The 17,673-nt window shown below is 44.6% G+C and overlaps 1 protein-coding gene across 2 annotated transcripts; it reads left to right on the top strand.

Annotated features, from left to right (window-relative positions):
• Positions 1-1,792: 1,792 nt before the first annotated feature.
• Positions 1,793-13,894, top strand: LOC123102179 (vacuolar fusion protein CCZ1 homolog). 2 transcript variants are annotated; one of them, XR_006448803.1, is made up of 10 exons: positions 1,793-2,266; positions 2,932-3,025; positions 3,720-3,903; positions 4,084-4,193; positions 8,372-8,467; positions 8,579-9,040; positions 9,211-9,366; positions 12,350-12,579; positions 13,397-13,483; positions 13,567-13,894. XR_006448803.1 is itself a non-coding variant. In XM_044523481.1 (9 exons), the coding sequence occupies exons 1-9, from the start codon at positions 2,088-2,090 to the stop codon at positions 13,425-13,427; spliced, it is 1,542 nt and encodes a 513-aa protein (XP_044379416.1). In that variant the 5' UTR covers positions 1,793-2,087; the 3' UTR covers positions 13,428-13,894. The 2 variants fall into 2 exon arrangements, 1 of the variants encoding a protein (XP_044379416.1); XM_044523481.1 differs by having other exon boundaries at positions 13,397-13,894.
• The last annotated feature ends 3,779 nt before the right edge of the window (positions 13,895-17,673 follow it).

The following is a 17,673-nucleotide window of genomic DNA, read 5'->3' as shown; positions in this document are numbered from 1 at the left end:
TTTGAATTGTGAATTTTCAAAAAAAAAATTGGATTCAAAAAATATTTGCGATTCAAAGAATGAACATATTTTGAATTTTAATGAAAAAATTTTATGGGCATTCTTTAACAATGATGCACATTTTTTATATTTCATGAACATATTTTGAACCCACGAACATTGCTTGAATTTTATGAACAAAATTTGTATGCAAAAACATTTTTTTGAAAAAAATGGATGAACAAATTTTTATTTGAATGAACATTTTCTCAAAATCTACGAACAAATTTGTAATTTGATGAACATTTTTGCAATTTGATAAATAAATTTTGATTTTTGATGAACATTTTTAAAATTCGACGAACAAAAGGTAAATTTGATAAACATTTTTTTAAAATTGTTGAATTTTTTTTACGTTGATGAACATTTTTTGAATTTGATGAACAAAAAACTGTTCACGAATTTAAAAAGAAAATTCGCAAAAAGTGAAACATAAAAAAGTATATAATTTTTTAAAACAAAATCACGACATAAAAGATTGTTGTAAATAAAAGAAGAATAAAAATGAAATAGAAAACAGAAAAAGAAAAAAAATGAAAGGAAAAAAGATAAAGGAACAAAAAAGAAAAAGGAAAAGGAAAAGGAAAAGGAACAAAAGAAAAACATAAAGAAGAAAAAAAACCTAGAAAAAACCAGTTCAGGGAAGGTTCACTCGAGAGGGTATACGCTACCGCGCTAGGCAGCGATCTGCTCGTCGTATAGGGTTCGCCGGCAAAGGGGCGGTTGCTGTTTATGCGCCAATCTTGCATGAGATAAAGACCAGGAGGAACGAGTTCGATGACGTTACTTTCCGTCATGAAAGTTGGAGGTCTAATAGTGAGGGTCATAGGTTAGCAAAGGTTGCATCAACTCTTGGCGTAGGCCGCCATGTATGGCTAGGGAATGTACCCGATATCATTTGTATCCCTGACATTTTAAGTTTTGAATAAAAAATAAGGCAGAAGCCGATAAAATGAAAAAAAAGAAAGGATGTGGCATGTGTGCCACTTGTTTGGGCTACACTAGTTTCGGCCCAGGACCAAATTTTGTCTTTCTCGTTTTTCTTTTTTGGTTTTAGCTTTTAGCTAAACAGTTTTTGTTCCAATGTGTTTTATAGCAATTTCTGATATATTAATGTATTATAAAGCACATTAATACATCGGCATACCTGATTAGGCAATTTGATTATTGCTATATGTTGATTTAATTTCCTAGAGAGTAAATTAATTGTGCATGATGATTTCATGCAGGACATGGTGGACATATCTAAGAGAGTGTTTTGCTTGGATTATCATTGATAGCATCGAAATTCTGACTTGGGCTATGGATGTCAAGATTTACTTGACGGCCGAGATGAGCCCTATCGAGGGATCTGACGGGAATTCGCTTCGTCACCGGCCGGTTTCTTCCACCTCGCATGTAACGTGTTTGACAAAATTATTTGTTGAAGTAGGAGGTTTACATCATCAAATATACATCATCTATTGGAGTTACACTTTTACATGACCAATCTACATCATCTGTTGGAGTTACCTTTTCTTTTATAGATATAAATGCATTTTTTAAATGCATTTTTAGAGATGTAAATTTTCACATCTTCGAATTTGCATCATCAATTGTACCTTCACAGGTGCCCGACGACCGGGTACTGTAGGTACACACTGTAGCTTGGTACTGTTCATGGCGATCTGCCCGTTGATTCTCGATCAGACGGTCCAGGGAGGGGGGCATGTCCGGTGACAGGCCATGTTCCTGGATCTCAATCCCAGAACGATCGAAGCTTTCTTCCCTCGTCTCTCGTTCTCTACCAGTCCACCCGCTCGATCCCGCGGACCGCTCGACCCCGCGGACCTAGGGTTCGCGCCGCCAGCCGGCGACCCGGCCACGTCCCGTTCCCCGGTGACCACGCCCCGTCCCGTCCGCCGCCGCTCCATCTCTTCCGCCGCCGCCTCGTCCCGTCGGCCGCCCCGCCCCGCCCCGTCCCGTCCGCCCGCAGGCTGTTTCAAAGTCCTAGATCCGCCACTGGAGCTGCCTGTCGCGCCGGCGGTTCTTCTGTAGTTTCTGTCAAGATGGGGCTGTCTTCGGCCGCGGAGATCGACGGGGCGCAGCTGTGCATCTTCGACCTGAGGAGAGGGCAGCAGGAGGGGCAGGAGCTCGACAAGATCCTCTTCTTCCACCCGGCTGACTGCCCCATCCTGCTCCAGCTCTCCGTCATTGGCCTCTGCGAAGGAATCATCACTTTCACAAGGTTTGCGTTTCATGTCGCTGCACGATTTCTCACAGTAACTGAAGATGTACATTTAGTTGTCCTTACCAGTTATCACTGCAGTTAAGTCCTGTTTTGGCAACATTGAAGATTGTTCTTGACCGTGTTGTTTGTTTACACTTCAATACTAATATGTGCGGTCATAAGTACCACCATGCTGCTTCCAGACCATAATTGTGTGCATTTTTTCACTAAGCTTCTTGCTGTGGCAGATCGGTACCTATGAAATGAAAATTTACAGTTTGTGAATCTGTTGGCACGGCCTCCTGCTTAGATTTTTCAAGCAAGGACTTGCATATGATAGTTGCGCACCTTTCATTATGCAAGGGCCCAAGTATTGTTATAATTTAGTAACACTTCTTACTTTTTAAGCTAGTAACTTCTTTACAGTTACCCCTTTCATTGATAACATATTCATCTAGATCTCCGGAAAATCATAAACATCTATTAATAGAGACTAACATGGAGTCATAGAAGACCTGAAGATTATAGCACTTTGTAGGCAGCAATCTTTTTTGTTTGGTTGCTTTACATCCCCAAAAGTTCTGCAACCAATTATAATCCTTTATTGCTACTTCATTTCTTGCTTTGTTTTGCTATGTTCAGCCATTTCATCTTTCTGTGTTACTTCTTTGCGTTATGTGCAGAATATTTTCTCCAGAAGATGACTGTGAGGTGATAGAATCTGATAAACACTGCCATGTTTTTTACCAAGCTGAGCCAGATATTTGGATGGTTCTGGTAATAACTGTTCACTACATTATAGTTGCCATTTGGGTCCTGTAATCTTTGGTTGTGATGAAGTATGGCTTTACATTTAGTTGCTAGTTCAACGTTGTTTGAGCGAACTGCTTCCTTATCAATTATATATGCATCTCAACTAAATTGTTCCTTTTATCTACCAGTACGATGCAAAAGTTAATAATTAATTGTACAGCAATGAGGGCCTCTTTGATTCACAGGATTCCGAAAACACAGAAATATGAAAAATTCAGAATTGTACTGCCATGCCCATTTGAATCATACATGATGGTGTTTGCACAAAAGTTTGTTTGGTTGCAAGACAGGGAAAAACAAAGGATTCCTTGCCTATGAGATGTACAAAGTAATCCTTACGAAAAAATTCCTATAGGATTAAATCCCAACAATCAAACAATCCACATAGAAATATTCCTAGGGAGTATAATCCTCCAAAATTTATATAATCCTTTAAATCAAAGGAGCCCTGCAAATGTAGACTAAACGTAGTTAAGCATTTTTGCATGTTCCAAAGTCTAATGCCAACATTTATGGTGGACAGTTGATTTTTGTTGATGAATACAGCACACACTTATCCTTGCAAATTTGGACTTACATCCTTTGCACGTCAATAACTTGGATGATTATTTCCTTTCTTTACTGCTCAAATTGCTAACGTGCGATTTAATATTTTTAGGTGGTGCAGAAAATTAAGGACAATGAATCAACTTTGCGCTTTAGTGCATTGCAAGGAATACTAAAAGAATCTCATTCACTTTTCGCAATGTTTCATGGACCAATTCGAACTTTACTTGACAGACAACCAAGTGCTGAATTTGCCCGCGGTCACCTCCACACATTTATCACAGATTATTTGAGCGGTAGGTTTGTTTTTCCATTATGGTATGTTTAGCATAAATGCTTTGAATTTATATGTGGTATTGAATGAGCGATAGGATGAATAGAGTTGAACCCTTATCTAAAAGAAACTATGAAGGTATTTGTGAATTTATTAGCTAAACTAATTCCATCTTTATCTGCTACTGTATGTCCTGGAGCAGATTTTAGTGTTGGCAAAAAGCTACAACTGCCAACCTACCGTGATAGCCTAACGGAGCGGGGAACAGTCCAAATGCTAACAGTCTCACGAGAAGTGGCACTTGAAGTTCAGGTAGGTTGTATAGTTATGAAATCTAATGTGTTTGTCTTTTCGTTAAAGCAGTACCATCTCAACTGTATTTTTCAGTAGATCTGATTTTTGTCTCCTACTCCCTCGGTACTTTGTAAGTTGAAATCAGTTTGCACGATGCTAAGCCCCCTATTTAGCCTTTTTTTGGTATGGAAAAAAGGGGCATGCTTGTTGCATGCAATTCGGAACTGCTCCACAGACGACAAGTGCAACCGATTTTCGCACGACCATGAAATTGAGCGGCTGTTGCCCTTTAAGTCGACTGCATGTGCGGCTGGATTTACATCGTCGTGCATGAATCGTCCGTCTGTTGTCGTCCATATAGCATGATTCCATGCAATTTGCTGCCCATATTATATTGTTAGTCTGATTTGCAAACCTCAAGTCAGGGTATGAGGCCACTATTGAGGATTCTAGGATAGATTGTGCACCGTCTACTAAGCAGTAAGCACCTATATCTGACATTAATGGGTATCCAGTCCGGTGGCAAGGCACGGCTGCACGGGTTACTGGTTAGTGTTCACTAGTCACAACTTGGATTAACTCAACGGAATTAACTTTTATCTGTAGTCAGACTTGCTTTTAAGTGGTCGGACCCTTCCCTGGACCCTGCGCAAGCGGGAGCTACATGCACCAGGTTGCCCTTTTTTTTTTAGTCAGACTTGCTTTTCTTTGGTGAAATCTTATCATGTTCCATATTTCAAAAATTGTTTTACTGAAAAGCTAACCTAGTGTTCTTTCATACTTCATAGATTATTTTTTTCTCAAAAACACACCTAAGTGCGCATCTTTGTATATTAGAAGAAAGCGTCAAGAAGACGCAAAGAACAGCAGGGGCTCAAAGAGCCAAAAAATGAATGACAGAAAATGCAGAGACTGAACTGTGGCGAGAGTTCAGGAGGTCGTGCATGAAGCGGCAATTGCCCGAGTTCTTTCGCAACGGCGAACACAAAGGATGGAGCCAACCAGGTCAGTGCAGCCAGGGTTGGCAGCATTGAACAAGCAATCATTGCGGCGCTTCCATAAACGCCGAAGGTTCAGGATAATCAGAGATTTGCCCCCTTCATCATGCCAGCTCTGGCGCGTTTGGCAGCCGTGTCGAACCATGCATAGAAAATGTCATCGGGCCTGTGGATTAAGATGCTGTAGCGTACATGCGGACAGCACATCATGCTACACTTCTCTGAAGAAGGCGCAGCTGGTGAACATGTGGGAGATGGACTTGTTGGCTTGATCACAAAGCGGGTAGAGGTGTTGGTTGGGCAAGCCCTGCCGCTTGAGATGATCAGCCGTCCAGCAGTGGCCTGCCGCTGCTAGCCAGGCAAAGATCTTACACTTGTTAAGTGCCCAAGCCTCCCGGTATGCCGCCATAGTGGGTATTGACTAGATCCCTCGAACAAGAGATTGTAGGCAGATTTTGCAGAGTATGTGCCTGATTCAGAGAAAATCCAGGTGACGGTATCATCTCCATCAACGACCATTGTTTGGGTATTCATTATTTCTGCTGATGGAGAAACTCAATGACCCCTTGCACGTTTGAAACCGCAGTAATGTCGTGAATCCACCTCTGATCCATCAAAGCTGCGCACAGAGTGCACCTTCAAAGCTCTAGGATTGACCGCCACAAGCACTGCGGGCGCAAAGATCACTGATGGATTACCATCGATCCAGTGATCCGTCCGGAATTTAGCATGCCGGGCCTCGCCAAGAATGACCTTCGTAGCTGCATGAACCATGCTCGCAATTTTGTGATTTATCTTTAGAGGAAAAATTGCCCATGGCCTGGTGGGATCGACGCGGCGCAACCAAGGCCAGCTGGCCCTCAATGCGCAACCCATCTTCATGATGTCCTTGATGCGTAACCTGCCTAGTTTGATGGGCCAGCAAACATCACGCCATGCCACCAAGCAGTTGACACCATTGGAATCCCGTTGGCCACCCCAGAAAAAAGATTGTTGTTGTCCCACAATGGCCTCATGCACCCGCTTCGGCAGCTCGGTGGCCAACATCGTGTGAATGGGCGCGGCAGTGAGGACAACCTTAATAAGAATTAGGCGGCCACCCTTCGGAATCATGCTCGCGGCAATGCACGAGCTTATTGTCCAGCTTGTCTGAATGGGCTGAAAATCAGTCCAACATAGCTTCCAAATGGGCAGAGGTATGCCTAAGTAGTAGATAGCAAAATCCTTGATTGGGCTAGCTAAATTGACGGTGTTACGGCCCAGGGGTGCCTGGTTGTTGGCCCAAGTAGGCTGGCCCAAGGCCGGTTTCTGCCTGGGCCATCATGCCAACCCATCGACCCTGTAGAAGAAAGATTCGAGTGTTAAGCTTCGTGTACTAGCCAACGCAACCAAAAGTCCGGACTGTATGAGAGGGCTGGATAGTATACTCCAACATTCTCCCTCATGTCTATGCACCTTTGGAGTTAAGACGTGGGGAGCGGAAGCGGGGCAGACCGCAACTATTTATTGCATTTACTGGGTTTTGAACCTTGAACCTCTAGGTTGCAAGTTGTATGCACCTAACCAGTTCACCTATCAGTCCGAACTTATGGAAAGGGCTAGGTAATCCACATGTACACTTCAACACCCCCTCTCATGTGTGACGTGGGAAGTCAACACGTGAATAGACTCAATGGTATGGCTCAAGAGGCCTATACGTGGGCATAGAGGGGGGCATCAACAATTTTTGGATAAATTGTAGAAGTCAGGACTTGAACTCAAGACCTTAGGCAAATTGTAGAAGTCAGGACTTGAACTCAAGACCTTGGGCCCTGATACCATGTATACCATGTTAAGCTTCATGCACTAGCCAACGCAACCAAAGTTCCGAACTGATGGAAAGGGCTAGACAATCCACATATACACTTGAACACCCCCTCACGTGTGACGCGGGAAGTCAACACGTGAATAGACTTAGAGGTATGGCTTACGAGGCGTATACGCGAATACAGAGGGGGGCAGCAACAAATTTTGGATAAAGTGCGAAAGTCAGGACTTGAACTCAAGACCTTAGGCCTTGGTAACCATGGTAAGCTTCATGCACTGGCCAACACAACCAGAAGTCAAAACTATGAGATCGAGAAGCCATGCCGTTCAAGACAACGAAGCCAGATCTGCGGAGGACTCCCCTCCACTGACATAGCCGACTAGGATCATGTAACCCTAGGAACCCTGGTAACTTATGTAAGCCGGGACCGAGCTGGTCGATAGACAACATACAATCCCTGGATAATACCTTGTACTTTGTACACCCCAATCGCAATATACAACATGAGCAGGAGTAGGGTTGTACCTCATAAGGAGGGCCTGAACTTGGGTAAATCTATCTCCTGTTTCTCCTCCGATATACTCACCTTGCCGGGATACCCTAATGGAGGGCTCTACTACTCAGCCTCTCCGCAACGGATGGGAGTTGTTGAACTTTTCAGATACTGGTATGCAGGTCAGGCGTCTCGCGAAACACCTAAGTAAGTTGCCATATGATTGTGTAGTCGTCTTGACGTGCCCGGAGGAAAATCACGGCATCATCAGCATATAGCGATGCTCGTCTGGCACCTTAGCGGCCATGGAGCTCCGCAAGCAAACCATTGTTGGTAGCGGCGTCGACCAAACGATGGAGAACCCCCATGGCTATGACGCATACCATCAGCGACAAATGGTCGCCTTGGTGAATGCCTCGGTGATGTTGGACTTCCTCTCCTGCCACGTCGTTGACAAGAACACAGGAGTTCGAAGTAGACCAAAGAAGGCAGAGCAAGTCACCCGAGGCCAATATGCATGAGAAGGTTGAGCAGAAACAACCAAGAGATTGTGTTGAAGGCACACAGTGTTCAGCTTCACCAAAACAGAGGGAATATTTCATAGATTATGTTCTACGCAATTAGCTAAAATATCTCATATAGTATTATTTTTGGATCTGTGAAAAATGGTTTGTTTCATTTTAGGCTGGTAGGACAGGGGAAGTCGTTCTTGATAAGTATGCTGCAACCTTCCTTTGTTTTTATTTTTCTTTGGAACCAATCCAAATACCACATTACACTTTTAGATTAATCTGCAGAAGTAATGTATACATGTTTTGTGTTGCTGTATTATCTAGAATCATTTTGATTGTAATAGTTCCATCCATCTGTTTCAACCATTGATGTTTTAGTATTTCAGTCACTCACCACAGTTCTTGGGTCATGTCTTCGAAACGTAATCTGCCAATCAATTGTATTATTTGAGGACCTCTTGGTGTCTACCACACTTCCCATGGTATGATCCCCTGCAATCATTACTTCTGTTGGATTTTCCTTTTCCTTTTCTGATTCATGGCATGTGGTTTGCCTGTTGTTAAAGATTCTAAGTTCTTTGTTACTGTTTCAGGATGATACATTGAACCTATACACTTACGCAATCCTGCGGTTGACTCCTAGTGCTTTATCTTCCAACGGGAATTCATGGTCCTATTTGCGGAAAGGGGGTTATGTTAATGCTGACACCACTTTAAGTTCGGCAAATGGAGCAGCTTCAGCAGAAAGGTACAGTAGCCGATCTCGTGACACTTCTCCTGGTGGACAAAATCAGATGCACCATAATTTCAGGCCTCTTCAGCGTGAGAAATTATCCAAGGGAAAAGATGGTTTTGTTGCTGCTGACTTTGTAACTACAGAAATTCGTGGTGCTGTACCATTGAATCCAATACTGTGGTTCCATCAGGCAGAGGAGCGCATGTATTTATGTGTTTATCAGCATAAGAACCTTACTATCTTGCTAGTGATTCCAGCTTCCTCACTGATAAATGGAGAAGAGGGTATTGCTCATGTGAAGAGGCATCTTCTTGAAAATGTGTGTGCTCTTTGCATAATTTTCTTCCTTTTTTTAGTTTCCTGATTCAGGATTGACCTAAATACTTGCTTGTGTACAAAATATTGGCATGCCCTTCTTGGTACTGTTTATGATGAATATTTGCACATCATGAAAGCATGCTCAATAATTTTAATTTGATAAAATTGCAGGCCTCACAGAACATTGTCACTGTTGAACAAAAATTATCACGAGGATGGGGAGGAGAAAATGCCTATCATGTCGGTGGATACCGTTATATACTCTCTGATCCAAACAGAAAAGTATCAAGAGCCTCCCCACCTGGGAAAGTCATCACCCTGTCAAAGGTTTGTTCATTGGCATTGAGTAAATAGCTGAATACTAGTTCATTATTTTGTTGATCATTCATTCGTTGGGAAAAACATGTTAATTTCTCTACACTGATAAGCAACAAGCTGTGGAGATTGGGACCACATATGGTCAGAGGGCCCCAGCCCTGGCCACACCACCCTTGGTCCAGCCCAAAGTGGCTAGGATTCCTCTACTGTCCTTTACTGCAATTAGGGGCGGAGTCCAGATTAGAATCCGTTTCAGAGTCCAAATTGTATTTCCTTTGAGTCGGCTTGACAGCCAAGCTATTCCGCCTATATAGTGGGCTTCTCCCATGATCAGTGAAAGCATCAGAATTCAGAGTATTACTATCTATTAGGCCTAGAGTAAGTAGAGTTTGTTCCATCTGGTATCTGTGTCATCTACGATGGTGGACGATGACAAAGTTGATGGCGGCAGAATCAACCTTGTGCTCAAGGAGCTAGCGACCTAGCTGAAGGAGGTGGTGGCGCAACGGACCACCGATCATGCCTTCATGGTGGACCTCGTCCAGCGTGTCGATGCCGTGGAGCAGCGCCCCAGCGTTCCACCACCTTACGCCCTGGCCGACCCTGGAGCATGGGCGCTTAACTTCACTGAGTCGCGTGTGTTTTTTCAGCCGACAGCCAGCGGCGTCTCCTCCACGCCAGCCCATGCCTCCAGCCCTCCACTGCCCTCGCCACCACCACCCCACTCTCTTGAGTGTCTGCACATTCCCCCACCGTAGTCACTATCCTACTTTCCGGCCTCCCCAGCTCTTCAGTTCTTCCCACAGCAAATTGGCGCTCCACTACCCCATCAACCATCATCACCAACCCCTTGTTTACCCTCTGTTCAGCTCAGCTTTCCACCATGCATCTCCGCCATCACCGCCCTACCAACAGCCACCCGCCAACCCTTGTCAGCCACATCCTCAACCACTACAGACCTACCCCACATATGGTGCCTCACAATACCTCACGTCAATTCCCCCCCTCCCCCCCCCCCCCCCCCTCTCCTCCCTCTCTCTCATACCAACACCTTGGTTCCGGCTCAGGTGTCCCATGCATCCACAAGCTTGACTTTCCAACTTAAGATGGTTGCATCGATCCTCTGGGTTGGCTTCATTGGTGTGAGCAATTCTTTCGGGGTTAATGCACAGAGGATAACTAGGTGTGGACAGCGGCATACCACTTAGTCGACAATGGTCAGTTCTGGTACCTCTAGTTTGAGTGCGATCTTGGCATTCCCTCATGGCAGCAGTTCAAGGAGGTGTGTCACCTTCAATTTGGGCCGTCTGCATGTGTCACTCCCCTAGGCGAGTTTGCTTGGCTTCCGTCTCACCTCCACCGTTGCAGACTACACCAGCAGATTTATGGTGATGCTGTGCAGGACCAGCGAGCCATTAAGCTCAGGCTGTTCAGCCAATAGCGTTTCCTGTACACAGCCGTGCTCCTGGAGGTCCTCAACGTTGTTGTCGAGCTTCAGCAACTGGTGGTCCTCCACACGGCAGTCTCCCTCGCTAAGGCATATGAACAACACTATCTGTCCCAACACCGATGCCCTCGACACATCTCGTTTGATGGCTTGGGCGTGTGGGCTCACCTCGCTGCCTGCTGCACGGCGCGCCACAAGGCATACCTGCGGCAGCTGCTGCCCTTACATCGGCTCCTTGTGCTACACGCCGCCTCACGCCCACCGAGATGGTAGAACACCGCCCGTCAGGGCCTCTGCTACAACTGCGACGAATAGTACGTCCCAGGTCATTGGTGCACATGCTTGTTCTTCATCGAGCTTGAGGACTTTGCGCCCCAAGATGCACCTCTGGAGGATGAACCAGAGACACCACACATCTTGCTTCACGCTATCACTGGGCTCTGGAATATCCGCGTGACTGACACCATACAACTGCGCGTCACCATCGACACTCGTACCTTCATTGCCTTACTGGACACAGATCCGGCACACAGTTTCATCGACTCAACCGCGCTTGATGCCCTCGTCCTAACTCCAGAGTCTCGTAACGGGGACAAAGTCGCTAGCGTCGGCCTATATCGTGGATTGACTGCTTCTGGATCCGCGATCGACTGCTTCGTGCTTCCACTTGGCGACTTTGACTGGCTTTATTCCCTCAGATTAATTTGTGGGATTTCAATTGCCACAACGTAACTGTTGTCATTGCCGTCTCCCAAGTCACATGGACCGAACTGGCGCCGCCAGCCTTGCTTGTTGTCTGCACGATCATGAGCGAAGTCTCTGGCCTCACGGGTGACATGCTCGACGAGTTTGCTGACCTCTTCACCACTCTGACCATGCTGCCTCCAGTGCGCTCTCGTGACCACTGCATCTGGCTTCTACCTGACACCATGCCCGGTGCCGTACGGCCATGCCCCTACGTGCAACATCCTTGTGCAGTTGGTTGGGGCTTCTGAAGATGATGCAACACGGGAGCCGTCGGATGAGTTCATTTGCTCGTTTCAGCTCGAGGACGAGCTGTTTGTGGAGGCAGGGAGAGATGTTATGTGGGGAACCACATATGGTTGGAGGGCCCTAGTACTGGCTGCACCACCCTCTGGTCCAGCCCAAAGTTGTTAGGATTCGTTTACTGCTACAGTTTATTTATTAGGTTCAGATTCGTATTAGGTGCACAGTCCAGATTAGAATCCGTTTCAGAGTCCAGATTGTATTTCTTTGAGTTGGCTTGTCAGCCAAGCTATTCGTCCTATATATTGGGCTTCTCCCACGATCAATAAAGCACCAGAATTCAGAGTACTATCTATTAGGCCTAGAGTAATTAGAGTTAGCTCCAGCTACATTTCTGCATATTAGTAGGTGCGAACTTGCTTATTTTTTCAAGGTTGTCTGGTCTTTTTTATATAAACAGTAGGGTAAAAACCCCACTGCAAATTTTATAAATCAAATAACAAGATAACGGTTTCTCTTATCATATTTGTTGAATTGCCTTTATATGAATGTTTGCAGGATTCTCTACTTGCCCTCAACAGGCTAAGAGGAGAAATAGATCTAGAGAAGTCAAGAGCTAAGAGGAGTGACCCTACCCATGACAAGGATTATGAAGTATGCATCAGAGCAAAAAATAATGCATGGATTATTGCTAAAATTTCCCGAGGAAAAGAACTCTATATGGCTATAGAGAAGGGTGGCGAAACACTTCTCTATGCATCTACAGCTGTTGAGAAATTTAGCAACAGGTAACTTTTTGCTATGTGGTGCCAAATTTCAATACGTATTTACAGTGACCATGTTAAGAAATTTAGCAGCAGGTAACTTTTTGCTATGTGGTGCCAAATTTCAATACGTATTTACAGTGACCATGTTAAGAAATTTAGCAACAGGTAACTTGTTGCTATGCATCTCTGATTGGGATAAGGAATAGTGTACATGCTCTGTTGAGCAGCTATTCGAATTAAAGTTGTGACTAAGAAGTACTACCTATATTCCTAAATGTAAGACGTTTTGGCAGTTTAAAAAATATAAGATGTTTTGGCAGTTTAATTTCTTATATTTAGGAACAGAGGGTGTAGTATATTGCAAGACTTGCACTGGCAGTTAGAAAATTTGGTTGATTATTGTGCTGTCGTGCCTGATGAAATCATGAAAGAATATGCTCCTATTTTATGCCCCAAAATAGATCTGCTGTTTTCTTTCTAAATACTTTTGTTTGAGCAGACTGTCAAGCCTTAACTTCTACTAGTACCTCTGCTTCTAAATGTAAGACGTTTTGACAGTTTAAATTGAACTGCCAAAGCGTCTTATATTTAGGAGCAGAGGGTGTATTTGAATGGTACTAGTGGAATTCGTTTTGTTTTTTTATCATGACGATGATATCTTAGTTAGGGCAGAAAGCCAGAAACATATCTTACCTGACCTGGCTGATCATGCCCTCTACTGTAATTCCATGGCACTTCACCTGAGTTGGTATTTTCCTATTACCATGTGGCATATATAGCATGATAGAGCTTAAACTGCATCTAACCTTGTTGTCATTTGCTTTCCTACTGCTCCCAGGTACTGCGAGGGAGCATTCTCTACAGACTAAAACCACCAGCACCGGCACCAGCATGATTCCCACGATCCAGTCCAGCACTGCACATGGTTGTCGACTGGATCACTCCCTAATGTGTGTAATTGATGTCGATCTCACTCATGCAATAACTGGATTCATGTCGGTTGTACAGCTGCCATTTGGAATAAAATAATGCAGAGGAGGAACCAGCATGTTCTGCCTTCAGGTTCTGCGGCCTTTTGGGGTACGGTACGGTACTTGGGAACATTCTCATTTCTATCTGATGTTAAAAAAGAGAGACCATTTCGATCTGTAAATGCTGACGGAGGACTGCTAACTCGTACTATATGTATTACGGGCCAGTTCTTTTGGGGCTTGTACTAGATGGCTTAACTTGGAAATTAAGTCTCCTTCAGAAAAAGAAAAGAAAACTTGGAAATTAAGGCCAAGCTTGAAAGAACTTGTTTTTTTTTTGAAGGTTAAAAGAAAGAACTTATTTTTGGGTGTGGGCTTAACTTACGACCGCTCCCTCTTCACATTGGAAAAAAGTTAGTGGCGGTTAAAGCTGTTTTTTTCCAGCGGACGAGCCCCTTGGGTTTTTGTTAGCCTGCGGTTCTGTGCCAAATGTCCATTTCCGCGGAAATACAGGAATCAATACAAATTGAATGCATAGTACGTGGGCACATACACTATTAAAGGATATCGTCTCACCTTTTCCATTGATGGGTTTGTTGTTTTCATTGTTATTCGGTCTATCATATATAGTTTTATTCCTAATTCCTATTTCGGAAGAAGATAGATGCGTCAGCCGGCTGATCTTTTCTTTAGATCGGCTGGTGACCCGGCCGTACAATCATTGCAACAAATTCGTTGTTGCAATCCTCTGTTGCAGAAGCATCCCTGACTTGTGGCCCATTGCAAAAAAAAAAAAAGAAAACCATTTTCTTCATTGCAAAAAGATTGTTGTTGGAAACCTTCGTTGCAACATGACCTCTGCTACTGCAGAAGCATCTTTGCCTCGCGGCCTGTTGCAAAAAGCATCTCCGGCTTCTGGATGTGTTTGTCGCAATTACAACAACACTCTTTGTTGCAAAAAGCATCTTCACTCGTTGATCTAAAGCTGACGCCATCAGGGACCTCCGGCGTCGGTCGCATTGGCTGGCGAGCTCACCAGAGAAGCACGCCGTCGCATCCCTTTCTCTTTCCTCCCCTCCTTCACCTCTCCCTCATCCTCTTTGATGGTGGCGTGCAACATTACGATGCGCGGGGCGGCCAAGGGAAATGTGGTATGGTAGGAGCGTGGCGCCGCCTAGATTCAGTGGCGACATCAACACCACCAGGACGAAAGGGAAAGGATGTATCCAGATGGGAGAGATGAGCTCAGCCGTCTCGCAAGGAGAGATGAGCTCAGCCGTCTCGCAAGGAAAGATGACTGGCCGAGAGCAATCAACAAAGAGATAAGGAGAGAGTGGTGCGCGGGTCACAGGGACACGTGGAGCACAAAGGAGGCGGTGGACGCGCGACTGTTTTTTAGTCTGTTGAAGACTACTCTGTTTTCCGTAGAAGAAACTCTTCAACAGTAACATATGTGTTTGAATTCCTTTTCATGCACGTATGACACACAAGCATCATGATCATCTGTTAGTGGATCCGGATATCCAGCGAACGTTAGATTTTTTGGGCAATGAATGCTTTTCATGGCAATGAGCATGGCAATTTCCTGGTAAAGAATAAACATAGGCGGATTTCTCATACTCGTCAACTAAACTTGCCATTTTTGGCAAACACAACTTATCATAAAAAACATTTGATTTGCTATGCCTAAAAATTTGACGTCAGATTTTTAGCCTTTCCATCAGTGGAATGTATAACTGGTAAATCCATCTCTCTCCGTGATGTGTAGTGTAATATTCAATTAAAGCCAATCAGAGAAGATTTCCTCAAAAAAACCAATCAGAGAAGGAAAAAGGGAATTATAATAAGTTTTTTAGAAAGACCATCATGGCTAGCTTTATACTAAAATAAAAAAAAGCTTACATCGCCCATGAGCTTAGCAACCAGCCAATCCTATTAGACGCAAGTGAACAAATCATGCATGCATTAGATGGAGGACGTTCTCAATGGAAACTACCACTAGTAAGTAGTAACCTAATCCGGCAAAAAAAAAGAAACTACCACTAGTACAAGAGATTGCCAGCCGGCGACGTGCATGCCTCTGTCTCCCTGCGTTTTCGGTAATCCCATCACTAATCTATATCTATATTATTAAAAAAAGCTCAAAGAGCCAGATCTAATTAATCTTGGCCATCAAATCATGTCAATCTAACGACCTAGACTGTTTCAATATCGAGCACTCAACATGTTTAGCGTGCAGTTAATTTCATGCCAAATATAATGCTAATCATATAATAACACGCAAATAATATTCTACTTAATATCTACATGCATTTACTATACTTCCAAATTAACGTGCATTGCACGTACATATTGACTAGTTTCGATCAAAAAATCTATTTGTTCTCATGGCGGCGGCGTGGGCCAACCTTCCTCCAGATCTCCTAGACCTTGTTGTCGCCGAACTCGTTTACCCAGGCGACCGCACCCGTGCCCGTGCCGTGTGCTGTTCATGGCACGCCGCCGTGCGACAAGCTACCATGGATCGTCTTCCCTGATGGCGAATTCATCACTCCCACGGATGGCAGCAGATGGGAATGCCCTGACTCCGTCCCCGACAATGCACGATGCTGTGGCTCCGACAACGAGTGGCTATTCCTTGGCATCTACGAGCGGACCCTCATCTACGTCCGTAGGGGTGGAATTCGAGCCGAGTCGAGGCAGCTCGACTCGACTCGCTAAAGCTCATTTCATTAATGAGCTAGCTCGACTCGACTCGTTACTATAACGAGCTTAAATTCAAAATTGGCTTGACACATATAACTCGCGAGCTGACTCGTTTAGCTTGTTAAGCTCGTTAAAGATATGAACATTAGACCTTACAAATACAATAAAAATATTAACTGATAATTTAGCATGTGCATATGTGGTCTTGTACGTGTGAGTCTCCTGGGTGGCTCGGCCTTGAGCGGCTGGGCCTTGTGCTGGGACGCAAGGTGTTTAGTGACTGTATTTTACTACCCCTAAAAAACATTGATTTTTTTACCGAGCTTAACTTGGTATGTAAACGATCTTAAACTGAAGCTCGGCTCGGCTCGTTATTCTTCGAGTTCGAGTCGATTCGAGCCTAGTCACGAGCTACTCGTTTTTTTTCCAGCCCTATACGTCCCGGGAGATGAAGTAGAAACTTACTGCTTTCACAACTATGTCTTGCACAATATTTTCTCTCTCGAGTATGTGTCTCTCACCGAGCTTGACGCGGTCGTCCACCGCGCCTACCACATCCTCAAGTTCCGGATGCGGCCCACCACCCATGATATCATGGCCGTCATCACCACCAACGAGGACCATCCGCTCATCGTGATTCTACCCGGAAAGGGTGTGTGGCTGCCAGAACCACGAGCAGAACCATATATTTATATCGTTGACATTGCCTTCTCTGGAGACAAACTCTATGGCATCACTAAGGCCGAGGACCTCATCCCCTTTGATCTAGGGTTGGATGAGGATGGGAGGCCGATGGTTACCATTGGAAGGCGTGTGGTTCGGCAACCACTCGATTACTTTGATTATGATTGGTGGCCTACTTCTGATTCTGATGACGATGATAGAGACAGTGATGATGACGATGACGATGTTGTGGGGGAGGAGGAAGATGGCGTAGCTATTGACGTGGTTGCAAATGATGAGGATGATGGGGAAGACGAGAAGATAGAGGTGGCGGTGGATGTGAAAACTGGGGCTGATTATGGGGTGGTCGATGATTTTGATCAAGACCAGCAAACAATGGCAGATGATGATGACGATGGTGAAAAGAACTACAATTATCTAAATTGCACACATTATGACCACAATAATGAAATCAATAGTTGGCACCTAGTCCAGTCATGCGATCGAGGAGCTGTTCATGGTGATGACACACACGCGTATACTTCCGGATTATACCATGTCCACTCGCCAGGTTGATGTATTTATGGCAGATGTTAACACACACAAATGGGTACCAATGGCTAATGGCCTTGGAGGCGGTCGAGCACTCTTCATCAGTGCAGACTACTCCAAGTTTGTTTACGCACCTTGTGGAGATGTCGAAGAGGATGCTATTTATCTTCTCTCAGGCGAGGTCTTCAATATGAAGACTCACAATGCTAGCCGGACAAGATTT

The sequence above is a fragment of the Triticum aestivum genome, chromosome 5A (genome assembly GCF_018294505.1).
Source record: "Triticum aestivum cultivar Chinese Spring chromosome 5A, IWGSC CS RefSeq v2.1, whole genome shotgun sequence".
NCBI lineage: Eukaryota > Viridiplantae > Streptophyta > Magnoliopsida > Poales > Poaceae > Triticum > Triticum aestivum.
The sequence above is the reverse complement of the archived record's forward strand: the minus strand, read 5'-3'. Positions and strand labels throughout refer to the sequence as shown.

What these genes read in the sequence shown, in the direction of transcription:
- LOC123102179 (XM_044523481.1), top strand. Translation starts at nt 2,088, where the DNA reads ATGGGGCTGTCTTCGGCCGCGGAGATCGACGGGGCGCAGCTGTGCATC. An exon ending in TATCACAGATTATTTGAGCG is followed by an intron (nt 3,904 to 4,083) that starts GTAGGTTTGTTT and finishes GTCCTGGAGCAG; the next exon opens with ATTTTAGTGTTGGCAAAAAG. An exon ending in AGAGGCATCTTCTTGAAAAT is followed by an intron (nt 9,041 to 9,210) that starts GTGTGTGCTCTT and finishes ATAAAATTGCAG; the next exon opens with GCCTCACAGAACATTGTCAC.